This window comes from Cupressus sempervirens, chromosome 11, assembly GCF_028749045.1.
Source record: "Cupressus sempervirens isolate cs-2001-9-10 chromosome 11, ASM2874904v1, whole genome shotgun sequence".
Lineage (NCBI taxonomy): Eukaryota > Viridiplantae > Streptophyta > Pinopsida > Cupressales > Cupressaceae > Cupressus > Cupressus sempervirens.
In genome coordinates, this window is record NC_143128.1 from 288578158 (window position 1) to 288599908 (window position 21751).

At 37.4% G+C, this 21751-nt stretch overlaps 1 protein-coding gene across 1 annotated transcript in view; it reads right to left on the reverse strand.

The window, feature by feature from the left end:
• Window positions 1–19907, reverse strand: part of LOC149529237 (RNA polymerase II transcription mediator) — a 144282-nt gene extending 124375 nt beyond the window's left edge. Inside the window, exons 1-2 of the mRNA XM_089808233.1 lie at window positions 19191–19907; window positions 18222–18417 (exon numbers count right to left, since the gene is read on the reverse strand). Of these exons, the coding sequence (XP_089664359.1) occupies window positions 18222–18417; window positions 19191–19279 (285 nt within the window). The 5' untranslated portion in view covers window positions 19280–19907. The remainder of the gene's footprint in view (window positions 1–18221; window positions 18418–19190) is intronic.
• Between the last annotated feature and the right edge of the window lie 1844 nt (window positions 19908–21751).

The window sequence follows — 21751 nt, forward strand, 5'->3', positions numbered from 1 at the left end:
CGTTACAGACATGGCAACTATGAATGTCGAACCCGACCCGTTCCTGGTGCAAGCCGTGAAACACTGCTATATATCGAACTTGTCTGGATGTCACGTTATCTCTATGATTTACTCCTTCGAGTATCTCTATCCGCTTGAGATAAACTACTACTGCCCCCCTTGCTCCGCTATGTAGATATTAGTCAATCTCTAACTGTTGCTCATGCCTAGTATCCAAAGTACGTACCCAGATTTGGCTCAATCTTCTCTACGAAATTCCATATCCAAAACCTATTACTTGTTGATTCAAAAATGTATCCACTCCTTGTTATTTAAGAACTTGTATGTGAATACTAGGTTTGCATCTAGTATCACAACTTTCTTAAGGGATTTCGTCCTTAAGAACAATCTAGTCACTTTAAGCGACCATTACCATTAGGATTTGAAGAATTTTCATATACTCATTCATTGTATCTTTCCCAAGACGGAGTCTCTTATTTATAACCTTGAAATGAGGGAAAAGTGTTGGGATAAGAGATGTGGGATAAAACACCCATTTCGTCTTTTGGTCACTTAAGTCACTTTATAAAGTGAATGTTTTAATAAAACATAAAGTAACTTTATTAAAGTACTTTAATACATTTAAATGACGAACTTAAAACAAAACTTCCCTTGTGACTGGCAGGCATCCTTACTGGTAATGTTGTTAATCTATCCAATGTGGAGATAGATTAACCAGGCGCCAAAAGAACTAACGCAAAAGAGGAGACAAGACACAATATCACCAAAACGTAGCAGGGTGTATCCCTTTCCCTTAGGATTTCAAGGAATTCCTTTCCCCCCATAAACATGAACTTAGGTTCCTTCTAATCTCCAAAGTTATCAGGAAATGTAATAAGGGTGACTCTCTCTCCTTTGTATAGGATGGAATAAGTGTTTGTCTTCCCATTATGATTTGCCTCTAAATCATATTGCCATGGCCTTCCTAGAAGCAAATGGCAAGCATCCATAGGAACAATGTCACAGAGCACATTGTCTTTATAAATTCCTATTTGGAACTCCACCCATGTTTGCTCTTCTATAGTAATGTGTTGACCCTTTGTTACCCATGACACCCTATTGGGGGTAGGGTGTGGAACCCTCCTCAATTTTAACTTCTCTACTACTTCGACAGAAACCAAGTTGTCAAAAGAACTAGAATCAATGACAAGTTTGCAGACCTTACCTCCTATCTTGTAGTGCGTTCTAAATGGACTCTTCCACTGTGGGGGTTCAGGTGGGCAAGGAGTCTTTAGCAAGATTTTCCTCATCATGTATTTCTCCTTGTTCTGGTGGGGCAATTGGTCCAAAAGAATGCACGCTCTGACAGTCATCTTCTCTAGTTAGGTTGACTCTCCTTTCTCCTTAGGGTATTGTCTTCTACTTCTCAAGACACTTGGATGCATTGTGCCCTGGCTGATGACATCTAAAACACTTATAGGTCTCTGTGCTTCTTCCCCCAAAACTTCATCTTGAATTTGATCTGCCCCCTCACAAAGATCCTCTATAACTGCTCTCTCCTTGAGCATTCTCTGGACTGGCTTCTCCATACCCTTTAGGGCCTTGCCCTCTATCACTCGGTATCCGTCTACCTCTATTCTAATTTCTCCCTCTATCACTCTGATCTTGTTTTCTATTTAACTTCTCTTCCACTTTCAATGCTAGTTGATAGAATTTCTGAAAAATCTAATTGAGTTTGGTTTTTCCGATTTTTCTCTTAAAAAATCACTTTTTTGTAGTTTGTTTTGGGGCATTGTGCTCATCTACAAAATTTGGAGGGTTTTTCGATTTTTCCTCAAAATTGTGCTAATTGTTCTTAGTGTCTATCTCTGTCACCAAGGGAAGAGCAACTCTGTTATCCAACATCAAGTTGGATATTTCACGATGATTTATGGTCAGATGTTTTTTTTGATTTTGAGAGGGTTGTTAATGGCAGACTCATCTTAGTGGCAGAGTTAGTGGCAGACTCTTGTCTCTTGTTGCAAAGCATTCTGAAGAAGGGGGCACCCTTCTCTATTCTTTTACGGCAAATTTTGGCTTCCTAGTCATTAACATTTCGCAGATCTAGGGAGGGTCTCAGAAGCAGTAGAATGTTTTGAAGAAGTTATGACCAAAAGACACCAATTAGACAATGACCATTAAGGGAGGGTATTAGAATATTATAATGTTTCTTTAATGGCCATCTTAGTTAGTCTTTAGTTTATTAGGTAGTTTCTATTTCCAACATTACTTCACGATTGTTTCTTTTAAAAATATCATCTTTGTAGATCTATATAAGAAGCCTTCATCTCCTTTGTTTAATAAACCTACAACAACTATTACGATAATAGATAATTGTCTATTATTAGTTAATGGCAATCTATTGTAAATATTTGGTTAGCTTTAGTTAGCTTTGTTTTTTAGCTTTGTTTGCTAGAATAGAATGTTTCTATTCTTTACGATCATTTCCCAAGGAAATATTGTTTTATTCTTTTGTACATATTGACCTTTCGATCTTTGTTAACAACAAGCAAGTATTTTACCAATTACTTCATAATATGGTATCAAAGCCAATACTTCAAATTTTTTCAAAAAAATTATAATTCCTTTTGAAATTACTTGTTAAAAAAATTTGAAATTATTTCTGAGATTTTTTCACATAAACTTGGCTAGGGTTTCTGTTCATTTTTTTGAGAACTACAATCATCAAAAATCAAACCAATATTACACTCGGCTAGGACTTTTCAGCAAAACATGAATGCAAAGATTTCCTGATCAAATTGCAAGCCTGGTCTGGTCAGATGATTTTTGGTGACGTTTTTGCTTGGTGTCATTTTGTCTTTGCCCTCTGCAACTCCACACATGCTTGTGCCTATCTCTGATCAAGGCGTGATCACAAGGCAAGCGTCCAAGCAGAGCCATTTCTCCTTGTCTTTGATCACTGCTCGTGCCTCCAATCACTCTGTGTGGTGTTGTTTTTGGTCCCATCAGCCATTGACAACCTCAAACCAGCTATGCGTGACCACAAATCGGCAACTTTTTGCCTACAAAACACCATTTTGCTGCCATTTTGACCATTAATGGCCGCCAACTAGGGTTTTCTTCGAAACCCTAATTTTTGAGCTTGAATAAATATTTTGATTTCAAATTCTTGGTGGATTTTTCAAGAGCTCAACTAGGTTGTCATCCGATTTTTCTAGGTGCCTAGTTTTTCGTGTCTTGCTTTTCAAGCCACGGATCTAGAAAATGACAACATATTCCTTCTAGGTTTTTCAAGCTCTCTTCTAGGTCACTCTCAGAATTATCTGAGTCTTCCGTTTTTTTGCCTTGACAAACATGCCTTCACAGATTTTCACATCCTTTCATTGAACACCGATCAACTTGTATTGGGTGTTACGAAGTATCAGACTGCTCCTAGTCCTGATCAAGATACATGGGATCTGAATAATCGGGAGGCAGTGATGCTTTTCAAATTATCCATGGCTGATGATTAGCTCTCTCAGATTCCATCCGGCAAGACAACTACCGAGATTTGGACACATCTCAAAGGTCTTCATAAGACTTCTGACAAAAGCAGAGCTTTCTTTCTGAAGAACACTATGTTTTCTATTGTCATGGATGAGCGCACCTCGCTCCAGGCACACCTGAATCAGATTCAAGAAATCCGTGATCAGTTACATGCCATCAATCACAAGATGAAGAGGATATTGTGGTTATCACTCTTCAAAGTTTACCAAAGTACTATGAGCATTTTATCGAGACTCAACATCACGTCTTCTCGTGTTGATTTGAAGTTCACTGATCTCTACACACTATTGCTTCAGCAAAATCAATGGAAACAACAGTTTGGTAGCAGCTCCAACACCACCTTCACAAAGTAAGCCTTTGCTACGAAATCCTTTCAAAAGGATAAAGGCAAGTTTCAGCATGCATCTCAACAGAAGTCTTCTGCTCCACCATTAGATGGTTCCCGAAAGAAGAACATTCAATGTAACTACTACCACAAGTTTGGATACATGAAGGTTGAATGTCAAAAACACTTAGCTGCACAATCTAAGCAATCAAGTTCACAACCCAAAGCAAACAGTACAAAGCACACTAAGCAGACAGAGTCTGCCTTTACACCTTCATGGCTAAAAGACCTACAAATTAATGAAGTCGTCTGCCTGGTACAATGATTCAGGTCTCTCTCGTCATTTCACTCACCACAGAGACCGGTTTACTGACTACTAGCCTTATTCAGACTCTGTTATTTCTGGTGTCAAAGAAGAGTACACAGTTATCAGCAAAGGCAACATTCAGATTTAGTCTACTAGGAGGAATCTCATATTCCTCGATGTGTACTACGTTCTAGGGACGGAACTAAATCTACTCTCAGTCAGTCAATTGCTATGACATTCTCCACACTTGGATGTCACCTTCAGTTCACACTAGTGCACCATTACTGATAGGGCGACTCATTTTACTATTGTAATGGGTCTTGAGGATCACAGTCTTTTCAGAAAGAGTACACAGTTATTGGCAAAGGCAACATTCAAATTTAGTCTGCTGGGAGGAATCTCATATTCCTCGATGTGTACTACGTTCTAGGGATGGAACTAAATCTACTCTTAGTCAGTCAATTGCTGTGACATTCTCCACACTTGGATGTCACCTTCAGTTCACATCAGTGCACCATCACTAATAGGGCGACTCATTCTACTATTGCAATAGGTCTCGAGGATAATGGTCTTTTCAAACTTACTGATTCTGGTGATTCTCACAACTTAGCTATGGCTACTCAGCAGTCTTCTATCAGCACACTATGGCATCAGCGATATGGACACTTAAATGTGCATTATCTCTCACAACTTGCTCGGGATGAGCTTGTTCATGGATTGCCAGAGATTCAGACTCAACAACTTGGAGTTTGTGATGCATGCCAAGCTGGGAAGCAACATCGCACACCTTTCACCAGTGGTGATTCATGGCGAGCTTCTCAGGTACTTCAGCTTGTTCATGTCGATATCTACAACCCTATGGCCACTCCTTTTGTTCTTGGGTCCAAGTATTTTCTGTTGTTTGTTGATGATTTAAGTAGAAAAATGTGGGTGTATTTCCTTAAAAAGAAATCAGATGCATTTCCTGTATTTCAGAAGTTTAAACCTTTAGTTGAAAAAGAGTTTGGGAAATCTATTATTGCTCTTAGATCAGACAATTGGGGGGAATTTTGTTCTAATGTTTTCTCTAGCTTCGTGGATACACATGGCATCAAACGCCAATCAACCACACCCGCACACCACAACAGAACAATGTAGTTGAACATTGGAACCAAACAATCACCGAGATGGCTTGCTCCATGCTTGAACATAGACATGTTCTGAAGAATTTTTGGGCAGAAGCAGTTAACACTACAATTTATCTGTTGAATCGGTCACCCACAATAGCGGTCAAAGGTAAAACTCCGGAAGAGGCCTGATCAAGTCACAAGCCCAAAATAAGTCACCTGAAGGTTTTTGGCTCCCTTGCTTTTGTTTGGATCCCTAATGCATCACGCACCAAGTTGGATGCCAAGAGTTAGAAACTCATGCTTGCTAGATACAGTTGTCTTCACAAAGCCTATCACCTAATCGATGTTGAGACATCTCGACTCATCTACGATCGTGATGTAGTATTTGATGAGCAGCGAAGAGCATTCATGCATGTTTCTCCTATTTTTGATCTAGCAAACAAGCCTATAAAGGCTCATGATTTGGGAGTTTGGCTTCCATTAGGTCCACCTGATACGAGGGCTCCAGTAGCTCCTGCAGCTCCAGTTATACCAGTGATCCTTGTACAGACACCTCCGACTTCTCCTGCAGAATAACCTCAATTTGTAGATGCTTCACCTGAGTTCGATCCAGATTCTTCTAATGAGGAACCTGATTACCAAGCATCTCCTAATACTAATGTTCGTCATTCTCCTCTCCAGCCTAAGTGGTGGGCTAAGACACTTGTTGATCTTCGTGATGATGAGCTCATTAATGGGAGAAATGTTCGAAAGAAAAGCAAACCTACAGTCTATTATCTTTGCTCTCATGGCCAACATTCACAGTGTGTTTGAACCTTAAACATATTCTGAGACTAAAAGAATTCTAGAATGGGAACGGGCCATGACATCTGAACACCAGAGCCTGCTGAAGAACAACACCAGGGTCCTTTCTAATCTTCCACTAGGGAAGAAACCCATTGGTTGCAAATGGGTTTACAAAATCAAATACAAATTAGATGGTACCTTGGATAAGTACAAAGTTTGTTTAGTGGCAAAGGGCTTTTCTCAGTGTCAGGGGCATTGATTATGAGGAAACCTTTGCTCCTCTTGCAAAGATGAACACCATCAAATTAGTCCTAGCCATGGCAGCACAATTTGGCTGGAAGGTCCATCGGATGGACGTCAAGAGTGCTTTCCTAAATGGTGATCTCCATGAAGAGGTCTACATGACGCAGCCTCCTAGTTTTAAGGTTGCTGGTAAAGACCATCAGTTTCTCAAATTGGTAAAAGCTCTCTATAGCTTGAAGCAAGTCCCTCAGGCATGGTACATCAAAATTGATAAGTACCTCAGTGATCAAGGCTTAAAGAGGAGTTCTTCAAACTTAAATCTGTACATCAAGACTACTAAAAGTGACATCATCCTTCTGGTAATTTATGTGGATGATTTGATCATCACTGGCAGTTCGGCATCTTTGATTCAGGGAATCACACAAAATTTATGCCAGTCTTTTGATATGACTCAACTTGGGCTCATGCATTATTGCTTAGGTGTTGAACTTTGGCAACGGTCTTATGGTATATTCATCTCTCAGTCCAAATATGTCAGAGCCCTGTTAGACAAATTTCGTATGCAAGATTGCAAGCATGCATCTACACCTATGGAGAAAGGTCTCAAGTTATCTACAAAGTCTGATTCTCCTTTCATTGATGATACTACATACAGGCAACTAGTAGGTAGCCTCATCTACCTCTCTACTACTAGGCCTAATATCAACTTCGCAGTCAGCTATATCTCACGCTTTATGACAACTCTTGAGGCTGATCATTGGATGGCAGCAAAGCATGTGCTTCGTTATGTGAAGAGCACTTCAGATTATAGACTTTTGTATTCTCGAAGTTCTCATCCTAAACTCAGTGGGTTCACAGATTCAGATTGGACAAGCTCTGTTGATGATAAAAAGTCAGCTTATGGATGTGTTCAGTTTGGGATCCAGTGCAATCACATGGACCAGTAAGAAGCAACAGGCAATTTCTCTCTCCTCTACAAAGGCCGAATACAGAGGGACTATTAAGGCAGGATGTAAAGTTGTTTGGCTTCGTTGGATGCTTGGGGATATGCAGATGTCACCAGCAGGACCAACTACTCTATTTGTGGATAACAAAGGCGTTATCATGTTAGCACTAAATCCAGTCTTCCATGAACGAATCAAGCATGTGGATGTTCACTGCCATTACATACGACAGTTGGTTGAAGACGGGACTATAGATTTGCAATATGTTCCTACCACAGATCAGACTGAAGACATTCTCACCAAGCCCCTTGGTCCTAATAAGTTTGTCAAATTCAGAGGACAGCTTGGTGTTATAAATAGATTAACCATTAAGGGAGGGTATTACGATAATAGATAATTGTTTATTATTAGTTAATGGTAATCTATTGTAAATATCTAGTTAGCTTTAGTTAACTTTTGTTTTTTTAGCTTTCTTTGCTAGAATAGAATGTTTCTATTCTTTACGATCGTTTCCCAAGGAAATCATTGTATTCTTTTGTACATATTGACCTTTCGATCTCTATTAATAAAAAGCAAGTATTTTACTAATTACTTCGTAATAGCAACATCAATTTACTATAACACAAAACCCCCCAACTAGGCTCGCAATTTTCTGCAAAAATAAAAAATCAAAAAACAAATTTCTAAATTACAAATCAAAAGAGGCTTGAACTGAAACATCCCGAACCGGATATTTACTACATTTTTCTTTTAACAATATAATCAGAACTAAAACATTGCAGATGTATTTCTAGACAATGGAATCTAGTAGAAACCCCAATAGATATTTAATCCACTTCCTCTTAAATATAACATTCAAACTCATTTATAGGAAAATGGAATACAATACTATAATAAAACCAGAAGATTCTCCACAAGAATATAACCCGTTACTCCAAGATACTATTCAAGATTTGAACATATTAAAGTACGTCACAAATCAGTAATATAAAACCAGCAACTCTTGTACAATCTTCGTAGATACGTTATTGCATTATACAACAATAATACAATAACTAGCACTAGAAAATCCAATTTTAAATACAGATTTAACAGTCAAATTGGAATACTAGAATAAGAACCTATAAGCACATGTGAAACACCTGAACTGATGTCTCCCAGGACAATGGGTTTGCATCCACTATCTGCCAACACGAGGGGCTACATCCTCAAACTAGCTGAAAGTTAAAGCTTTCTGAAAACTCTCACAAGACAAAAAATTGAACTAAATCATAAATCAAACATCCCCAACAATGAGCCTCTTTCCCCTTTTAATACACAAACTAAGACTCCTCGACTCCCCTCTAGCTTTCGTCCTATTCCCTCATGACTCTTCAACTTCCCTCTGATAATTCGTCTTATTCCTCCTTGACCTTGTGTCCTCTTTGTAACATTAAATTGACCCTTTAATATTTTGAGTCTATGTTTCAGTGTCAATTTTAACATTATATAAAATAAGACTTCAATATTTCTAATGTCCCAAAAAGGGGACATTACAAATCTCCCCTCCTTAAAATTGCTTGTCCTTAAGCAATCAATACCAAGATCCCATATGAGTCGACAGGTAGCCCTGTAGTCCAAACTAAAAACAATTCCGGTCAGACTGTGAAACACAATGTCACTCTACAATCTAACTCTCAACTGGATCCTTGGATCCCATGTAACTCTCTAAAAATAACTCTACACCTATAAACTAAATAACTCTGATCATCACTGATACCACTGAATCCAACCTCAAACTGAATAGAATCACAACAAGGTCCTCAAGAAGCCAAAAATACATATGATCAACACCTGGATCCAAAACCCTATTGTCATAGCCAGTTGATAGGATAAGATAGAAATGTATTGGTGAACAGTGCATAACCCAATAGATGATGACAACCTGACCTAAATAGATGATGTAATAAGCAAGCCACTCAAAAACCGAATGTAACACCATGGGCACAACAAATACCAAACTGTAATCTTCAATATGGAGAATCTCCGAGTACATAGGTACTATGAATAAGAATGAAGCTGAAGGAGCATTCCCTATGATCAACACATAACTCTCCTCAATACTACACCAAAAGCTACCCAAAGGCTGATGTATATAGTCCAACCAACTCCTGTATGGTTTGAAATCGGGTATCCTACTAGGACTGATCCAATGACAAACAACTGTAGTCAATTCACCACTTCCATCCTGTGATCTATATTCCTTGCTAAGAATCGTACCAGGATTCCATATCCTAAAATCAGAATCATCTCCTTCATGATTATCAAAAGGAGAGTCCCTGCTTACCTCAAACAGGGGATTATCAGAAATCCAATCAGCATCAACTTCAAACATAGGGTTATCGATAAGTTGAAAGTGACCTAAAACGATCGCTTGGGGCAATTATCCAAAGCATACCTCTACTGAATGCTATCAAGTTCATCAATTACCTCTAGGAAACTTTTCTACCTCTCCTTATCCTCCTGCTCCTAAGAGTGATTCGTGATCCCAATCCAATTCTCTGCTTCCTGAAGGGAAATCCGAACATCATTCAATGCCTCCTATGTTTCCTTAAGCTCTCTATTGAGCTCCTTAATCTCATGCTTCTCTTTATTCAGCTGACCAACATGTGTTTCAGCAATCTTAAGAATGTTATCCCTGTTGGAAAGCAAATACAAATATTCCGATTTCATAGTTTCAAGGCCTATTTTGATCACTTGCAAATCATAAACAAGCCATTCTGCTTCCACTCCCTTTTGAACCTTCCTGTAGAGATCCTCAATCAGCTTGTGAGTGTTGTCATAACATACCAAAGATGCCACAACCATTTCGTCGTTAACCTTCAGCTGGTTTCTAAATGCATGCATTTCATTATCGTGTTGATACAGCTCATCGTCTTGTAGTGTCATCTTGGATTGTTCCCCTGAATTTCCGCCATGGGCGTAAGTATTATATGGTTCATCACACAAAATTTCCAATCTATTATTACCTCATGTGCAACCGTCCTCATCCGCCTGTTTGTCAACGCTAACCTCCAATTTACCAACATAAAAACTTGTACCCTGGGTAACATCATCTACATGTTCACTAGAAGGTTGTAAAACAATGGTAGTTGACTACTCTTCTTTTTCAAGAACCTCTATTTGCTGATCATGATTTTTTGGAAACTCGTACATATTTTTGCTCTGGCCCCTTGCAAGATCCTGAACCAATTCCAAATATTCTCTTTTTGCCCTATTTGTCTTATTTTTCTACACTAGATGAAAATCCACGTAATCACTGAATGATAAATCATTCTGAATTTGGCTAGGAAGTTCTTTATACTCTCTATACATGTCAACTATTTTTGCTCTCATATCGGATTCAAAATGTTGGGATATCTACACTTGTATCTTCATAGTATCTTTCCTAATTTTATCCAAGCCCTATATTTTCCCAAATTATCCAGATGGATGCTCTTTCAAAAAGTAGATAACCGACGTGCAGAGATCTTTAACAACGTTGTTGTAGCATATATAAAAAAATGAATGGAATCATCTACTACTCTACAACTCCTCACTCTTAGCAGACATGACCCAAATGTAAACACCTATTCTATGATAGTACTCCATGTAAACACTTATTCTATGATAGAACTCCAGCCCAAATGGTGACCAGTGAAAAGTCCCTTAATAAATTATGTTACCGTCAGAGATTCTGTAGCTCTTGTAAAACCTGCTAGATCATTGGCATACTCGGAAACAGCTTTCAATTCAATGTTCAGATCTCTTCACAAGTCGTTCATTCCATTTGGAATTCTAACAAAGTAGCCACATCTTTGTGATTCTAAATGCTCATGACAGTAATGCAATGATTAATGGACAACTCTGTTAATCATCTTCGTACTTGTATAGCCCTTCATGCCAAGATATAGTTTGGAAATTGGTTCACATCACAAGTTATATTCATGAGAGCACTATGATATTTGAATGAATCTCAATCTAGTTCTGAGAAAGATGCAGGCCAATAGCAGTTACAAAATTGAACAAATTGTTTTGTATAGAGTCTACGAATGGAATTATAGGGATAAATTAAGAAAATGAACAACCTGTTTTAAGCCACTGCACCAAGTAGCTAATCAACACCGTACAAAGATAAAATTGAGCATCAAGTAGTTCAGATTAGCACAGAAGATGATCCCTGTTACTACCAGACTTCGAAGCTGAAATCCTTGTAAGTTTTTCGGCTTACATATCACTTTGCAATTTACTATGTGTGTAATTCACCTTTGTCTTATATGACATCGTGTGATACACCACAAGAAATCCCCTAACTGTGGTGGGTGCACACCTCTAAAAGTCTACTTTTTGCAATTCAAAATTGTCCTGTATGCTCCCAATAAGTTTTGCAGGCTCTAATGTTTGGTTTGAATGAAGATTATCGAATAATCCTGCTTCTAAACTGGCACCTACTACAGCAACAGAGTCACACATGCGATGAATTCTTAACACCCTTCATTGTTGACGCCACCCTGAGCTTGCAAGCTTGCAGCTTCCTTTGGATTCCAGGAATGACCGCACGGCACAAAAAATAGTATCGTGAATCAAATAACTAATCTCCTTCAGAGAAATGAGTCTCAACAATGATAATGCTTCCAATCTTCAAAGTATGGCATATAACACACACACAATGCTACTAATGAAGACTGCTTCCGCATACCACTGGCAATGATGTTTATAATTCCCATTCTAATTTTTTGTAACTCCGTCCAAACCAAAACAAATCTGGTAACACCCAGATTATCATTACTCTGCAAAAAGGGCCCCTGACACAAGTAAATCAATTCTCTCTAACAAACTGAATGGTTCAGCCTAGGTAAGTATCAACAACCTGATGAAAGCAAAACTCCCTTCCCAACAACTCAAAACTCGACCCCCAACATGATGCTTTCCTTACCAATACCTTTCTTGAAAAGGTATGCCTTCAAACTATAGATACTTCATGACAACCTTTAACATGGTGGTGTCTTCAATCACCCAACAAGATATTTCACACCAATTTAGCTTCATGTAATTACAAATAACTTATTTCAAACGGAATACATGGTCCCTTCCGTTATGAAACAATGTGTCTATAATTGACTGCACCCGACTAGATATGTAACGACACAAAATTTGGTATGGTTGCGCACTATAGGAGATATCTCTTCGACTACTAGCATATATGAAGGCTAAAGAATTTCAACTTCCTCTCTTTTGCACAATAATGGGATTTTTGCATATTATTTGTGATTCCCGTCGAGGTTGGCGCCTGTCATTTGTCGTGAAGGAAAATTCAATTTGCATGACACGGTCTGGTGTAATCCTTGCGTCTAGTGAGGGCCTCTTGTTATTCACAACCGTTGCGTATCTTAACATTCATCTACCTGGCCCGTGGGAACATATCTGCTACCATTGACTCCTAAACTTCCCATATCCATAGTTGTTGTCGTTTAGCTTTCCTATGCCGCACTTATTACTATGCCCAATCAATCCAACAATTCAGTCTGTGGTGACCCTACTTCTTGTAGCTTCTCCTTTGTGTTTAGCTCTACTGTCATTCCATTTTATTTTTTTTGATGCTCAAGAAACGGTTATCCTACTATTACAAACTCGAGCCCAACAAAACAGATTTTGTTGTCATTTCTCCAGAACCCATGGCTCCCTACAAAACAATATTAATTCCAGAGTCGTCTCTGCCTTGGTTGTAGGTAAAAACAAACAAACAATAACACAGTTTTGACCAACAACTTATAAAATTTCCATGTAGTAACACAGAAAATGTGCTCTTGGTATTAACAGATAACTCCATTCTTACGGCATGACTTAAGAAAAGGAAACTTTATGCATTTGCAATGAACTCCAACGGGCAACCAATATTCTAGTCTCCATCAATTCACGGTGAGCCACACACTTAATATTGTCCCACAATTGTAACAAATATGATCTTCTTTTGAAAACACATAGTGACTAAAAACTTTTGAATAGTTGTCCAGAAGTCTTTTGCTTATATGAATATATCATGTTTCTACAAACAATCTTAGGACTCCATTAATAGTGGTAATAAGTCCTAGTGATAGTCATATGAAGTCATCGTAGCACTATATAGTGGAAACTACAGGTACACCCAATATTCTTCCACAGCAACAAAGATTATATCCCCAATTGGCTGCTTCTTGTGGTAAAGACAGCTCAAGCCAATTTTCAACTCATTAAATGAATCTTAAAAACTGACTCTAGACTCTCCAAAAGTTCTTCACATACTAGCTGGGAAACCCCCTTTGATTGAACCTCTAGCTATACCCAACAAGTTGGCAGGTTCGAGGCTCTGATACCATTGAAATATCCCAAACCGGATATTTACTAGATTTTTCTTTTAAAAATATAATCAGAACTAAAACATTGCAGATGTATTTCGGCACAATGGAATCTAGTAGAAACCCCAATAGATATTTAATCCACTTCCTCTTAAATAACATTCAAACTTAGATATAGGGAAATGGAATACAATACTATAATAAAACTAGAAGATTCTCCACAAGAATATAACCCGTTATTCCAAGATACTATTTAGGATTTGAACATATGAAAGTACCTCACAAATCAGTAATATAAAACCAGCAACTCTTGTACAATCTTCGTAGATACATTATTGCATTATACAACAACAGTACAATAACCAGCACTAGAAAACCCAATCTTAAATATAGATCTAACAGCCAAATTGGAATACTAGAAAAAGAACCTGTAAGCACATGTAAAACACCTGAACTAGTGTCTCCCTGGACAATGGGTTTTCGTCCACTGTCTGCCAGCACGAGGGGCTAGGTCATCAAACTAGCTGAAAGTTGAAGCTTTCTGAAAACTCTCACAAGACAGAAAATTGAACTAAATCATAAATCAAACATCCCCAACAATGAGCCTCTTTCCCCTTTTAATACACAAACTAAGACTCTTCGACTCCCCTCTGACTTTCGTCCTATTCCCTTGCGACTCTTCAACTTCCCTCTGATAATTCGTCTTATTCTTCCTTGACCTTTTGTCCTCTTTGTAACATTAAATTGACCTTTTAATACTTTGAGTCTCTGTCTCAGAGTCAATTCTAACATTATATAAAATAAGACTTCAATGTTTCTAATGTCACAAAAAGGGACATTACATGATTTTTTCTTAAAAAATTCATCAAATTTTATGAAATCCCATCAACCTTCTCTAATACCATGTTATAGTAAATCGATGTTGATGTAGTTGTATCAAACAAAGGAGATGAAAACTCCTTATATAGGTTTACAAAAACGATATTTCTAAGAGAAACAATTGTGAACTAAAGATGAAAATAGAAACTACTTAATAAACTAAAGCATAACTTAGATGACCGTCAAAGAAACACTATAATAATTGGATAGGTTTTCCCCCCAGGTTGGAGGGTTTTCCCAAGATAAATCGGTGTCTTTATGTGTCTCAATGTTCTTTATTTTATTTATTGTTGTTTATCTTTATTTCTGAGCAAGGTGTCTTTATGTGTCTCAGTGTTTTTTATTTAATTTATTGTTGTTTATCTTTATTTCTGAGCAAAGCGTTAATATGGTATCGAAGCGGATTGGATAACAGCAAAATAAGGGAGTTTCTCTTGTTCATTAGTTTTTGTATCTATTGCACTTTGTAATGAGTATTTTATAGGCAATTTGTATGTTGGAAGTGGAAGAAGCTATCATTGGTACCTGTTCTGGCAGAGCCCATTGAACATTATTACTTCATTTGTGTTGCTGAGTGAACTTCTTGTTTTGTGATTTGTACCTTCAGTCTCTGTTATCTGCAAATGCTTACATATATATGTCATTAAATACATGCTTCTTCCATATTCTTCCTCGATAACAAGAAGCTACTGGAGAAGGCTTTAATCACTTTTATTCTTCCACCATTGGCAAATTATTTCCTTTGTGAATTGGCTATTCTTCATCTCCATCACTATTCATGTAATAAGCATTGAAGATTAAACATCATCAAAAAATGTCTGATGCCAGTGTAGGGTTATTTTGGGACAGTTTGTAAGGGGCACAATTCAATGTTTGAGGTGATTGTGGCAATTAAAAGGCAGGTTAAGGATGATCTTGGTAAAGAAAATCCACGCAACATTTTTTTTTCAGCCGCTGCATTATGAGGTGAATTGTGGCATATTTCTGTTTTATTTTGGAGGAGATTCAACATTGCCCATTCTCATAGCGCTTGTGGCAGTTTGGGACTGCCTTAGTGGCCATTTGAAGGAGAAGTCCAGTGTAGCAAAATTCTTAGAAAATGCATGTCCCTCTTGGAGGATATTGTAGCATGTTTGATGTGTAAAATGGCATAGAGTTTTAAATGAGGTACCAATATACTAGAGGAAGTCCTTTTATAGATCATCTATGCCATGGGAAGTATAGGCAAGATAGTGATCATTCAATGGTGTTCATGCAAAGTCTTGTGGCATGCATCTGTGTTACAATTGGTGTATTGTGAGAGAGATTAAACAATTAAAGAGATAAGTATTTAATGTTCGTGAACTTTTTAAGTGAATATTAATTCATATATTAGAGTAGTCAATTATGTATGCTTCCAGCATTTATATTTTCCTTTGTGTTAGGTTGATCCTATGAACTATTACTAATCTCTATAAATGTTTCCAGAATGTATAGAGGAGGCCTACTGAGAGATTGCAATGAAGGGGAGAAAAAATCTGATGCATTCTGTGAGGAAATCATATAGACTGAAGAATGGAGACATTGTTTATTGTCATAGGGTTGATAATTGGAAACATTGCAGATTGTCTGGTGATCAATAACTTCCAAGAAGAGGAATTATGATTCAAAGGGAGCTTGTATGGTAGGTTGAGAGTGTCAAGTACTTTGCGGAGGATCAACAAGCTCGTGTAGCAATGGGATTACAAAAGCTCCTTGTTTGGTCAAACATTAGATTCAATTAGTTTATTGTGATAATCAAAGTTGTGAGTATGATGTCCCTATTGAGAGGGAGTCACAACATTCAAATGATCTTTTATGTGATTTAATAAGTTATTCTCTGTGAGGGACAAGTTTGAGGTGCAATCTCTTGTTAATAAGTTCTCTATGAGGGAGCTGTTTGCAGTCCATTGTTAATAAGTTCTTCTCTGTGATAAAGAAGTTCAAGGAACAATCCTTGTTACTGAGTTCTACTCTGTGATAGAGATGTTTGAGGTGTAATACCTTGTTAACACATTCTTCTCTGCGAGAGTTTGACGTGAAAGCCCTTGTTCCAATCTCTGGGAGTAGTCATGGTAGATCCACCCTCTTAGACTAGCCATGGTGGAAGTCATGTGTGAGACTCCATTACTTAATTTTTTGGTTCTTCACCCACTAGGAGTAGCCATAGTGAATGTCACGCTGAGATGACTATATCATGTTGAAAAGATCTGTGATATATTTATGTTGTTGACACACATGGATGTAGCCATTGTGCTTGTCATGATGACATGAAATCTGCAAATGATATCTCCTTTGCTAAGGGGGAGTGTTGATGTTTGTAGCTGCAGAGATATCATGATTATCTGCATGGTGCTCTTTCATATACTTGTGTTTGGAAATATGAAGAGACGTGCATTTCAGAGTATGAAGAGACATGCCAAGAGTCATGCATTTGAAAAACTGAAGAAACGCGCATTTGGAAAATGAAGAGACTTTCAGTTATGATATTAAGTGTCTCTCAGTTCTAGATAGATATCATTGCTTTGTGTGATGAGTTTTGTATTTAGTTGGAAGCATTGTAGTCAGACCTCTATTATTTAATAAAAGAGATATGCTTTTTAGTGCTATTGGTTTTTCCCCTCAAGTTGGAGGGTTTTCACTGACTAAATTGTTGTCTTTCTAATAACTGAATAGCTAACATCTTCATGAAGCCGCTTGTTTGGGTCTAATTTTTTTATCATTCAAGAAGTAACAGGCAGTCACGTAGTCAACTGATGAAGTAGATTAGGGACAGAGAACTTGTTCATAAGTTGTTAAATAAGCTTGGACTTTCACAGAGAAAGCAAGATAGACATTACCTTGATGAAGATGGAATTCTTCAGACCACTCACAAGATAGTTGCACGAACCAGGATTAAACATATTGAATCAAGATAGTTGCACAAACCAGGACTAAACATATTGAGATTTGTTAGTATGTTTTCAGCAATGGGTTCAAGTGGGAATAATGGGTATCCAAAATTGCAAGACTAATGAAAAGATAGCTAATGTCTCCACAACGGCACTTGTTGGGGAAACGTCTCCAAAGTTTATAAGTTTAGCTGAACTTGCAAAAGATGGTATTGACGGGGATGGCAAGTAAAGCATTTTTATGAAAGGAAGGATTGGGGAGTAAATCCCATCATCCTTTGAGCCCTCTGAGTTGTGTTTAAAACTTCAAGCAGGTCCTTAGTAATTAAACCTGGGCCAATTGAACTCCCAATCTTGTCATCGACCTTTGCCTAATTTGTATCAGAATGTAGATCATAGACCGTTCAATTCTCTCTAAATCATCTTCTGTTCAGACTAAAAAAAACTGGCCTTGCCCACCTAAAAAAAATATCACATTGCACTTATTTTACTTTCCTCCATATATTATGTTCAGGAGGTTAGTTAACCTAAAATGCATTCACCATATCTTGGCGTGTGTTGGTGAAATTTGCTTGTATGGAATTCTTTTTTATTTTCTGCCAATCATGGGATTCTACACTTAACATGTCAAATTAAAATCTATAGTACAAATCATCTTTGCAATAAAATTGCTACAGAGCAACGTGGAGCACACAAATTATACAGATTATCTGTGTAAAATTCTGTCAGAAGATTCTTGCTGGCAATCCATGTCAAATTACATGATAGAGGCTCTGGAACAAGCTTAAAAAGTAGAAAGCATAAAAAACGGACTACTCTAGCAAAAGCACATTAAACTTACATGGTTAATTAGGTCAAGGACGATTGAAAGTTCTTGTTGGGCTTCGTGCAGATTCTCAACCAGACCTTGCCATTGCCAGGTAGGGGCTGACTGACTTTCATTTGAAATCTTAGACTTCTTTGTATCTTTGACTATAGACATGCCAAAATCCATTCGTCGAAGTAACGTAAGAGGCTTCTCTTCCTGACTGATTTCACTGTAAAGAAAGTAACAGGAGAGCACAGTTAGAATTTACTATTTAGGAACATAACATTAAATAAATAAATAAAATGTTAAATGGGGTGCAGAAAAGAAGCTATAGCAAAATATATCTAATTAGAAACAACATTGCAAGATAATAACAGTTACTTTTACGTGCCTTCCATGTGGTTCTCTAATTCAGTAGAAGGTACAGCAAGAGCTCAGCCCATAAAATTTCATGCCGTGACGTATGTGAATAATTTCCCTTGACAATGGTGCACATTGAATCGTTCCCACTTATGTATGTCATGGGGCAAACTACAGTTATCACTTTCCCGTGGCTTGTAAAGCCTACTTAGGTGCACAATTGACACGGCCAGACAGAGATGTGCTCTGTCATGGCTTTGGTGTGTAGAAATCCGAAGTAATCAGCTATTGAAACCTACGTCTGTGGTCTAAATGATATGGTATAGTGACAAAGTGGCCGCATGAGTGTCTGTGCGCAAATGAGTGTGTCTATGTGTTAAGAGTGAGTAACTAAGAACAGATATATAACCTTTTTAAGGACGTATACATAAAGTCCGAATAGGTTCTCAATCATGATATATCCTTGCAATAATTTTATTGTTTATATTACCTATTAAATTAATCCTAGTCCGTCCATACAAGCTTTCTGTACTACGAGGTATAGATTTCCAGAAAACAACTAATCAAGAAAATACAGCTTTCGAACCAATTAAAATATCCCTAACTGAAATAAAAGTCATTATAAGTGTGATAAATACTCACGGTGGATAATGTTCGTTGCCATTTTCTTCAATTGCCTCCAATCGCTTTATTGGAAGTTTATCTACTGTCACTTGAGGATCGTCCGCCATGATAAGCTGCTTCTTTTACTCGTGCAAATCAGGGATACCTTTAGGGTTTATAGAAAAGGAAACCATATTTATTTCAGACTTGAATTACACAGTCAATTGTGTGCGCTTCGTGGAGAACAAGAAGACTGTGACCTTAATGTACATACACACAAAGTATCCATCCAGCTTCCCATGGAACTAAACCTGGCTAATAAATCATACCGTGCAGCCAAACAAGCGTACAAGTCTGCCTTCAATCATATATTTTCAAGGGAAAATCCATCACTCCAGCATACGAAGAGCACGTATGCCATATTAGCCTTCAGCAGAAAAAACAGAATAAATAAGTGGAACTCCCGAGCAACCCCCTGCCATTCGTATACCGTTCAGCTCGGTGTTGAATTAATCGTGGTAAAAACTTATATTTCAAAATACAATGCAATCAAAGGTCAGTTATTCACAATCACCACGCTGGAGATGAATTTCGAGGAAGCGTGACTGATCGACTTAGCCAAGAAGACAAGAAAATTACCTATTTGCCTCTAGTCAGATTTTTATAATGTATGAATTTCTTCTGTTATGACCAGAAGGAGACTGAAAAGTGCATCGTTCTTTTTTCCTACGACATGGTCTCACATCTAGTTATTTCGTTTCTTGTGATCCTGACTTGACATGTTAATATCCCGTATCCACTTCTAACTCAAATATTATGTTCCCTTTTCAGAATCCTTCCATTTGGTATGAGTTGAAATTTTTTTAGTTTTCTAATTCAACAAGAGACGCAATGTGTCATAGTGCCTCTCTAATGCATTATAGTTGTAGAGGTGTAGATGACTGAGAATAAGGTTAAATAGTTCTAAATTAGCATTGTGAATGCATTAATTTTTGCCTAGAAATGCACTTGTGATGATAGGTTGGCTCATATTTTGTTGTTAACTTCTCATCTTATATTATTATATCTTTGGGCATTTAAGCTCATGAATAAGAGGCCAAAGTCCCTAATATGAAACTAAGTACTTAATATCATACTACGATCAATACAAATGCTTTAAACAAATTTGCATCTATCATTAGCACTGGACAAAAACTAAGATAGAGATAAATAGTTGTATGGAGCAATAACAACATAAACATTTATGCAGAGGAAAAAAAGATAGATAATATAGAGGAGAAAGAAGAAGAGAGATAAAATAGTAAGATAGAGTGATACCTGTATATGAGCAATGCTAGTATGCTAATAGAAACCAAATTTAAATAAAGCTTCTACAAACTAAACAAAATTCATAAACTTCAAGATAGACTGAGATGAGCTCTCAATTGAAAATATGAGCCATTAATGGGCTCTCTCAATGAGAAGCTCTCTTGTTGAGTGGCTTTATCTAAATGGATAGGATGTATGCTCAATATGCTTCCAAAGGCTTCAATGGATGATTGTGGATTTTTGGTGTGGATAGATGACTTTAGTATGGATTTGGCTCTCAAAATAGCATTATAACTTTACTTCATGGATTGTGTTAAAATGACTTGGGAGAGGATTCCTTAAATAGGCAAAGGGTTTGAGGGATCAAGGGCTAGGATGCAAGGATGTGAAAAAGCTTATAGAAGGCTCAGATTGCATGAGAGGAGAGCACATGGATTGTGCTTCCTTACAACCAATCAGGGAGTGACACATGTCACAGGGTGAGAGGATGGAGGAAAGAGGAAAGATGAGTCAACAAAGGAGGCTCAAGAGATAAAATCTTCATAAAGACCCTCATAATGGCTTGTAAGAGCAATAAAAGGGCTTGGAAGAGTCATTTATGGCCTAGTGGACTTCATAAAGTTGTATGGTTGAGATATTTTGAGGGAGATGAGAGCAATTTCGACTTGGGCTTGATTAGGAAGGTTCTAAGCTTGCTTAGGCTTGTGCAAATGATTAGAGGATGGATTAGGATGGTTTAGGATTAGCTTAGGGATAGGCAAGTGGATGGCATTTAATGAGGGTGGGTGAAGGAGGAGATATTTGTTAACTTTGGCTTGGGTTAGGAAGTTTTAACTCATGTTTAGGGAATGTGACAAGGTTAGGAGGGGATTAGGATTAGTTTTAAAGACATCTTCTAGAAGAGTCTAGACTTTGGATGAGGATAAAGACTTTCTAGAATAGTCTAGAATTTCCTAAGATGAGGATGAAGACTTTCTAGAAGAGTCTAGAACTTCTTAGGATGAGGATAAATTAGATTTTTAGGAAATAAATAAAGTTTTATTTATTTCAAAGGTTTGGGTTGAGGAGATATTTATTAAAACTTTTTTTAATAAACATGAGGATTAATATTTAATCTTAATTAAATATTTTGAGTTGGAATTAGGGGTAGGAAATGATGGGATTAGCTTTTAATCAAAATTAAAGAAGGATTAGAAGATTTTGGAAGAGGTTAGTGGTCTTAAGGAAATTGGCCAAGTTTTGGGCAAAAAAAAAAAATTTTATTTATTTTGGGATTTTTGGTCAATTTATTA